Source organism: Lathyrus oleraceus, chromosome 4 (genome assembly GCF_024323335.1).
Source record: "Lathyrus oleraceus cultivar Zhongwan6 chromosome 4, CAAS_Psat_ZW6_1.0, whole genome shotgun sequence".
Taxonomy (NCBI): Eukaryota; Viridiplantae; Streptophyta; class Magnoliopsida; order Fabales; family Fabaceae; genus Lathyrus; species Lathyrus oleraceus.
The window spans coordinates 477051361-477061350 of NC_066582.1; the positions used below are offsets into that span (position 1 = coordinate 477051361).

Below are 9990 nucleotides of genomic sequence, written 5' to 3' on the forward strand. Positions count from 1 at the left end.
CCATTTGAAGCTTGTATGATGAAGTAATTTTGAGGAGAAAACTTTCCATTTTGGGCAGTTGAAATTACAGGTCACCTGCCATTTTAGGAAACTTCTTGTCTGACCTCCAATTCTTCAACCTTGGTCTTTGATATGTCAAATGAGACTTATATGGACATGAATGAGGCCTTTCAAACCATCTCACACCTTCCAATCCATAAAATCAGGCACAGTTGACCACAGTTGACTTTCTAGGGTTTTTGAAGAGATTCAGCTTGACTGATGAGCTTTGATCATCCAATCCTTGGCCAAACCACTTCGCAATGATCCTTAGACCATATGAACTTGATAAATCAACCCTAGGGCTTTGTTCCAATGAAAATAGCACATGCTTGCTGGTTTGACTGATTCTCCTGACCAGTTTGACTTAATTTGTCAACTGAGCTTGCACTTGGGCAAATGGACAATGCAATGTTATGTAGTGGCCTATGTTATGCTATGACCTAATATGAAATGAATATACACAAGGTAGGGTGCAAATTTGAGGTGCTACAACCACTATCACTTCTAAGAAAAGGAAAAATAAGACATTTGGAGCAATCAACGTGGATAACCTCGACGTATAGCAAGATGAAATCCTACAAGACGATGAACTTAGTTTGTCCACGGGAACCAAGAAGAAAGCTTGAGGGCATTTCTAGATGGTGAATTTGAAGTCATCAAACTCGATGATAATTTGGCCCGGACGGTCAGAATAAGCGTTGTTACCATATGAGGTGAAGAAAAGTTTATTTGAATACTTAAGAGTCAATGCTGACCTCTTTTCCATTTCCCCTACAAGATGTCTCACATAGACCCAAGTGTGGCATGCCATCAATTAAACATCGAACTTGGTGCCCAATGTACCACCCCTGTTTTTTTTGTTTTTTTTATTTGAATTTAAAATGCTTTATATTATTTTATTTTAGTGCTCTGTTTAAATTATTTTGGTATTATTGAGGATGAGTATAATTTTATTAGAATTATCAATAATTTTAATTATCTATAACAATATATAAAGGAAAAACTTGGTTTTGGTGTAGTCTATTTTTCTACCAATTTTACCCTTAGATAACTTACATAATAACTTCTATTGAAACCACTATTATCATCTTTCACATAACTTCCTACTATTAACTTCTTATATAACTTCCAATTAAAAATAACATCTATAAAAATATATAAAGGGAAAATTTGGTTTTGGTGTAGCCTATTTTTCTACCAATTTTACCATTAGATAACTTACATAATAACTTCTAATAACTTCTATTGAAAGCACTATTATCATATTTCACATAACTTCCAACTATTAACTTCTTATATAACTTTCAATTAAAATTAACACTAAATAAAATAATATCGTATATATCTATAACAATATATAAAGGGAAAACTTGGTTTTGGTGTAGCCTATTTTTCTACCAATTTTACCCTTAGATAACTCACATAATAACTTCTATTAAAACCACTATTATCATCTTTCACATAACTTCCTACTATTAACTTCTTATATAACTTCCAATTAAAATTAACATTAAATAAAACAATATCGTATATATCTATAACAATATATAAAGGAAAAACTTGATTTTGGTGTAACCTATTTTTCTACCAATTTTACCCTTAGATAACTATTATAATAACTTCTAATAACTTCTATTGAAACCACTATTATCATTTTTAACATAACTTCCTACTATTAACTTCTCAATAACTTCCAATTAAAATTAACATTAAATAAAACAATATCGTATATATCTATAATAATATATAAAGGGAAAACTTGGTTTTGGTGTAGCCTATTTTTCTATCAATTTTACTCTTAGATAACTTACATAATAACTTCTAATAAGTTCTATTTAAACCACTATTATCATCTTTCACATAACTTCCTACTATTAACTTCTTATATAACTTCCAATTAAAATTAACATTAAATAAAATAATATCGTATATATTTTCATGTACGTTTATTACAAAAGCGGACAGACGGGCACAGAGTGCCCGTTTGGACGCTAGTTTAAATAATAAAAATAATGAGAAATCGAGATTTGGGGAGGAAATTATAATTTAAATAAAATTAAGGAAAATGGTGAAATTAATGAGAATTGAGGTGAGCTAGTGAATTAATAAAAATAATAGTGTTTTATTTAAATAAGGAGAGGAATTGAAGTTAGGTGTTGTTTGGGAGAAAGCAGAGTCAGAGAGAAACCCTAAGAGAGCTATTAGAAGGAGGAGATAGAATCTCCAGAGCCAGAGTTTCAAGATTGCTACAAATTTGAGGTAAGGGGGGATGTTCATGATATGGTTGTTTAAGCATGAGAGAGAGAGAGAGAGAGGATTTCTTACCCTATTTCCATATTCCTTTCCTTTTCCTCCATTGATGAAGGGTTTGAATATTGAGGTGGTTGTGCAAACCTCTTTGGATTGTGTTTATGTGATTTTGTTTTATGATCTGGAATTATTGTGAAATTCTATGATTACGTCTCTTAAATTAGAATTTGTGATTCTCTTGAATTTATGTTTTGACATGATGAAATACAAGGATGATTTAATGTTTGAATGATAATGTATATGTCAAAATTGTGATATTTGATGTGATTAAACATTGTATTACTCATGATTCATGAACTGATCTGCGAGTGAGGTCATTCGGGATTAAAATCGGAGGCCTCGAAGTGCAAGCATGGCGAAAACACTAATTTCACATTTTACACAGTGGTGATGGGCGTCACCAATATGAAGGGCCAATCATCACCTCTACGAGGAACAAACACCAACACGTCAATGATGACGAGCGTCAGACGCATGACATTCTGACCATCAACGCTCCATGACAAGCATAATGTCCCAGATCGTTAGTGATGACGGTTTAATGAGAGAGGGGACTTACGGGTGGGGTGATGATCGTTATCCCTGTGACAGGTTGATCGTTAGCCCCTAGGTTGACCGATTCTGAGTCGTTGGCTCAATTTTTCGAGTGGATTCTGTTGTCGATGTTTATTTGATGTTGTTAATGAGTACTGGATAGTAATGTTGATAAATTTTATGATTTAATTATTATTCAGAGTTATGATGAAAATGTTGAGTTATGCTGAGATGTTTGGTTTAGAGAGGAACCATTGTTGTGGCCTTGTATTGGCAATATTCATGTTGAACCTAGGTTCAAAGAGGAACGAATAACAAGTATTGGAGTTGGAGGTTTGAGATGAGTATTGTATTTGGTTGTTGCAATCACACATCATGTATATTGGAGATAGGTATGCCTTCAATCCAGTGACGACTTTACGGTTCATAGAGGAATCGACAACGAGTTAAATGGTTCAGAGAGGAACTAACTTCATCGAGGAACCAATGACGAGTCAAATGGTTCAAAGAGGAACCAATGATAGGTGGATTAATTAGTAATATACCTCTGATATCCAAAACCTTGGTACCACATGCAATATAGTATAAGAGATAGATACATTGCATACATAACCACATTTGTGATTGATTATTATTATGGATGATTTATATGATTGATGATTTATATTAATTGTATTGTCATTGTTTTTTTATGCACCGTTAGTATATGTGAATATATTCTCACCCCTAGTTTGTTTATTTGTGTTGTCCTGTACGCATGTGGTGCAGAAACTCAGGTAGAGGAGCATTATCTCTTGTTGTGTTTTATAGAATATCCTAGTGACCTTATTCGTCATTTATTACTTTGATTTTATTTTAGTTTTTGTGTGTCGCTCTGAAGTATAACACTGGGATGAATTACCTTTCTGTTTTGCGTTTTGAGATTTATTGAACCATTTCTTTTGTGATTTGAAATGAAGTTGATTTTAATTACGAGACAGCTAAAGTTGAGTTGCTATTAGTTATTTCCGTTACTATTATATGATAATTGAGAAAGATGTTTTAGCTAAGAAAATGTGACAACCTTTTATTGAGTAAATTACCCGCATGTTTTTATAAATTAAGTGTTTTGGGTTTTAGGTGTTACAAAGTTGTACGATTATGTGTGTTAAATTCGAATTTGTGATGCTCTTGAATTTATGTTATGACTTGATGAAATATGAGAATGATTTCATGTTCGAACGATGATGTATATGTCAAAATTGTGATATTTGATGTGATTAAATGGTGTATTACTCATGTTTGATGAATTGATGTGTGTATAGGTCATTCGGGGTCAAAATCGGAGGCCTGGAAGTGCAAGCATGGCAAAACCCCTGATATTACGTTATGTACAGTGGTGACGGGCGTTACCTATGTGAGGGGCCAACCGTCACCATTACAAGGAAGAAACACCAACATGTAGGTGATGACGAGCGTCAGACGCGTGACAGTCTGACCATCAACGCTCCATGACAAGCGTAATGTCTCAAATTGTTAGCGATGACTGTTTAGCGAGAGAGAAGAGTAATGGTGGGGTGATGACCGTAATCCCTGTGTCGGTTTGACCGTCAGTCCCTGGGCTGATAGATTATGGGTCGTTGACTCAATTTTTTGAGTGGATTTTGTTGTCGATGTTGTTTTGATGTTGTTAATGAGTATTGCATAGTAATGTTGAGAAACTATATGATTTAATTATTATGCTGAGTTATGATGAAAAATGTTGAGTTATGCTGAGATGCTTGATTCAAAGAGGAACCATTGTTGTGGCCTTGTATTGCCGATATTCATGTTAAGTTTAGGTTCAGAGAGGAATGACTAACAAGTATTGGAGTTGGAGTTTTGAGACGAGTATTGTATTTTTTTTGTTGCAATCACACATCATGTATATTAGAGATAGGTATGACTTCAACCCAGTGACGAGTTTCTGGTTCATAGAGGAATCGAAGACGAGTTAAATGGCTCAGAGAGGAACCAGTGACGAGTCAAATGGTTCAGACAGGAACCAAGTTCAGAGAGGAACCTGTGACAAGTGGATTGATAAGTAATATACCTCTGATATCCAAAACCTTGGTACCACATGCATTATAGTAGAATAGATGGATACATTGCATACATAACCGCATTTGTGATTGATTATTATTGTGGATGATTTATATGATTGATGATTGATATTAATTGTACTATCCTTGTTGTTTTATGCACTATTAACATATGTGAATATATTCTCACCCCCATTTTGTTTGTTTGTATTATCCTTTACGCATGTGGTACAAATACTTAGGTAGATGAGCCTTATTTGTTGTTGTGTTTTAGAGGATGGCGTAATGGCCTTCTTCGTAATTTATTACTTTGATTTTATTTTAGTTTCTGTGTGTCACTCTGATAATGTAACACTAGGACGAGTTACCTTTTTGTTTTGTATATTGAGAGTTATTGAACCATTTCTTATGTGATTTGAAATGAAATTGATTTTAATTATGAGATAATTAAAGTTGAGTTGTTATTATTTATTTCTATTGCAATTATATGACAATTGAGAAATATGTGTTAGCTGAGAAAATGTGACACCCTTTTTTTGAGTAAATTATCCGTATGTTTTTATAAATTAAGTGTTTGGGGTTTAGGGTGTTACATAGTTGGTATCAGAGCAGGTTCATTGATTAGACCCGGGTTTTATGAACTTCTTTTACCATTGTATGTAACATATGCGTTAAACACTATTGACGTTGTTGGTTCATGTAATAGTTATTTGCTCTACTACTTATAATTGGTTAACTTGTTTCGGATGGTTGTGCATAAAGAAATTGTTGGCAAGGATGATCGTGCGATTGCTGATGCTTTTAAGGTGATGGCTCATGTGATGGCGCAAGCGAATAAAGTGTTACGTGCTAATCATAATTGTGGAGCTGGTGAGTTCCGTGGGCTGGGAAAGTTCAAGAAGAACAATCTGCCTACTTTAAAGGGAAGGTACAATCCTGAAGGTGTTGGGGCTACGCTTCAGGAGAATGAGAAGATTTTCAGAGTTATAACATGCACTAATGCATATAAGGTGTTGTTCGGAATACATATGTTGTCTGAGGAAGTTGAGTATTAGTGGGAGAATACTCGTTAGAAGATAGAAGTTGCTAATGTGGAAATTACTTGGGCTAATTTCAAGAATGAGTTTATGGACAAGTAGGTTCAAATTGATGTTCTTAGCCATAAAGAGATAGAGTTATTAGAACGGAAGCATGGGAATATGATTGTGGATGACTATGTAGCTAAGTTTGAGGAGCAATCAAGATTTTGTCCTCATTATAATATTGTGGAAGCTGAGGGTTCTAAGTGTGTGATGTTTGAGAGTGGCTTATGTCCTGAGATCAAGCAGTTCATAGGCTATCAGGAGATCCTCCGTTTCTCAATGTTGGTGAACAAATGTAGAATTTATGATGAGGATAGTAAAGCCAGGTATGCTCACTACAAGAGTGTAGGTGAGAACAAGAGAGAAAGTTAAATCATGGTAAGCCATATGTGACTCCAAAAAATCCCAACAAAAGGTTGCAGGTGGGAGTGGAACGAGTGGGGAAGGAGTTTCTGCTTCTATGATATGTTTCAAGTGTGGGGAGTTAGGTCATCATGCTACTGAGTGCAAGAGCATAGGCCTGGCGTGTTTCAAGCGTGGGAAGATGGGACATCTCGTTGATTACAAGAGTGCAATTTTGACTTGTTTCAACCGTGGAGAACCCGGTCATATCAGTAGCCAATGTCAGAAGCCAAAAAAAGTTCCAGACGTCGTGCAAGCTAGTGGGAAGGTGTTTTCTCTTAGTGGTATGGAGGTCTCGAGATTAGATAATTTGATTCTAGGTACGTGTTTTATTAATGGTGTCTCTTTGGTTGATATCATTGATACGGGTGTGACGCATTCAATCATATCACCCGACTGTGTGGTCAAGTTGAATTTGGCGGTGTCTCTTATGAAGGGAATTATGGTCATTGATACCCCGATCAATGGTTCGGTGACTACTTCATTGATTTTTATGAATTGTCCTTGACCATTTATGGTAAAGACTTTGGAGTTGACTTGATTTGTTTACATTTGAGTCAATTCAATGTTATTTTGAGAATGAACTGTTTGAAGTTCAACCATGTTCATATCAATTGTTTTGATAAAATTGTGTGTGTCTCCTAAACCCGAGGAAAGTACAAATTCGAGATTCATACCCTTTAATCAAATAAAGATGTGTTTGAAGCAGGATGATCAAGTGCTCGTCATGTTCGCTTCCTTGAGAGGGGAGAGCGAAGCAATAGATGTTGATCTTCCTGTTTTGTGTGAGTTCCCTAATGTTTTCCATGAGGATATTAGTGATTTATCATTGAATTGTGTAGAGTTTTCCATAGATTTGATAATCATAGAGAATAGGAATGTTACTATCAAAGATCTAATAATCTTCTAACTGACTCTTCATCCAGAGTATCTGATTCTTGCATCCAGAAGTTGCATTATACTCAGCTTCGGTTGTTGAAAGCGCAATTGTTGATTGCCTTTTGTTAGAACACGAGATTAGATTGTCTCCCAGAAATCAACAACTTCCAGAAGTACTTTTCCTTTCTATTCTGTCTCCAGCATAGTCAACGTCACAATAACCTACTAACTTAAAGTCACTTGATTTTCTATAAAACAAGTCAAGATTAGTAGTACCTTTCAGATACCTAAAGATTCTCTTAACAACAGTTAAGTGAGTTTCTCTAGGATCTGATTGGAAGCGAGCATACAAATAGATACTGAATAAAATATCAGGTCTAGAAGCGGTTAGATGAAGACGAGATCCTATCAGGCCTCTTAAAAGCTTCTGACTTACCTTACTGCTTACCTCTTCCTTATCCATAATGCATGTAGGATGCATTGGAGTTTTTGCTTGCTTACAATCTGATAGGTTAAACTTATTTATAAGTTCTCTTGTATGCTTACTTTTATGGATGTATGTTCCTTCTGAACATTGATCAATCTGAATCCCCATAAAGAACTTGAGTTCTCCCATCACACTCATTTCAAATTCTACATGCATTAACTTAGCAAACTCTTTGCACATTGAAGCATTAGCATAACCAAAAATAATATCATCAACATAAATTTTCACAACTAGAATATCATTCTTAAAGGTTTTGTAAAAGAGATTTGTGTCCACTTTCCCTCTGATAAAATCATTTTCCAAAAGGAAGTTACATAGTCTGTCATACCAAGATTTGGGAGCTTGTTTTAGAACATATAACGACTTTTTAAGTTTGAAAACAAAGTTAGGGTTTTGAGAACTTTCAAAACCAGGGGGTTGGTGCACATACGCTTCTTCGGAAATGTATCCATTTAAGAATGCACTCTTAACATCCATCTGATACAGAATTTTGTTATGATTTACTGCAAACAAAACTAAAAGATAAATAGACTCTAACCTGGAAATTGGTGCAAAGGTTTATATTTGGTATATACCTTCTTACTGACTATAACCTTGTGCAACCAGTTGAGCCTTGTTTCTAACGACTACGCCTTTCTCATTGAGCTTGTTTTTTAATACCCATCTGGTTCCAATAACATGGAAACGTTTTGGTTTCTGAGCAAGATCCCAAATGTCGTTTCTTGTGAATTGATTCAGTTCCTCTTGCATAGCCAGAATCCATTCATTGTCCATAAGAGTTTCATCAATAGACGTGGGCCTATCAGAGATACCAAACCCATAAGAGTTTATTCAGAAGGTTTGAATGAAGATCGAGTTCTGACTGGTGCGTCTTTATCTCCCAGAATCAATTCTTAAGAATGAGAAGTTCTTGGTCTACTTTTCTTCTGATGAGTTGGACCAATGACAAATTCTTTAGCTTTTCCTTATGAGTCTTTATCTCCAGAATCGTTATCTTTGGATTCTGAAATATCGGTCTTCATATCTACAAATTTCTTAACTAGCTTTGACTTTTCAGGGTCAAGCTTATTATTGAATCTAACATTAATTGAATCCTCGACAATTCGTGTCTCAGTGTTAAAGAATTTGTATCCTTTAGAGCATTCATAATATCCTAACAATAAGCACTTATGTGCCTTAGAATCAAACTTGCCAAGATTTTATTTAGTGTTCAACATAAAGCAATCACAACCAAAAGGATGGAAGTAAGAAATGTTGGGCTTTCTGTTCTTCCACAATTCATAAGGAGTCTTACCCAGAATAGGTCTAATAGAAATCTTGTCTTGAATATAACAAGTTATGTTAACTGCTTCTATCCAGAAATGCTTAGACATATCAATGTCTTGGATCATGGTACGAGCCATTTTTTGCAAAGTCCTATTCTTCCTTTTTACAACCCCATTTTGCTGTGGAGTTCTAGGACAAGAGAAATCATGGAAAATGCCATTTGCATCAAAAATATTTTCAAAATGTTTATCTTCAAATTCGCCAACATGATCACTTCTGACTCTGACTATTTTGCAATTCATTTCTATTTGCACTTGCAAGCAGAAAGTAGAGAACACAAAATGTGACTAATCCTTATGTTTCAAGAACTTTAACCATGCCTAATGACTGTAGTCATCAACTATGACCAATCCCATCTTTTTACCATTGATAGAGGCAGTTTTCAATGGTCCAAACAAATCAATGTGTCGAAGTTCTAACGGTCTAGAGGTAGAAACAACAATTTTCGCTTTGAAAGATGTTTTAGAAAACTTGCCTTTCTGAAGCCAACTTCAGGTTGGGTAAGCCTCTGACTAATCCAAGCTTATTTAGTAGAGAAACCCTTCTCATGATAACATGGTCCAAATGTACATGCCATACCCATTGCTCCTTATTGACAAACATTAAGCATTTTACATTTTGATCCTTAAGATCAGAAAGTCGGATTTTATAAATTTTGTTCTTCCTCTTTCTATTAAAAAGGACTGTGCCATATTTCTAACTAACAACCTTACAAGACTTTTGATTAAAGAGTATATCATAACCATTGTCACTAAGTTGACTAATAGAAAATAAGTTATTCATCAAATTATCGACTAAAAGCACATTAGTAATAGAAGGAAGTTCACCATTACCAACAGTTCTAGAGCAAATGATCTTCCCTTTCAGG

The 9990-nt window shown here is 34.8% G+C and overlaps 1 protein-coding gene across 1 annotated transcript; it reads left to right on the forward strand.

Moving 5' to 3' along the window:
- Positions 1 to 5692: 5692 nt before the first annotated feature.
- LOC127138046 (uncharacterized) lies at positions 5693 to 6938 on the forward strand. Its single transcript, XM_051064451.1, has 3 exons — positions 5693 to 5956; positions 6086 to 6373; positions 6444 to 6938. The coding sequence occupies exons 1-3, from the start codon at positions 5693 to 5695 to the stop codon at positions 6936 to 6938; spliced, it is 1047 nt and encodes a 348-aa protein (XP_050920408.1).
- The last annotated feature ends 3052 nt before the right edge of the window (positions 6939 to 9990 follow it).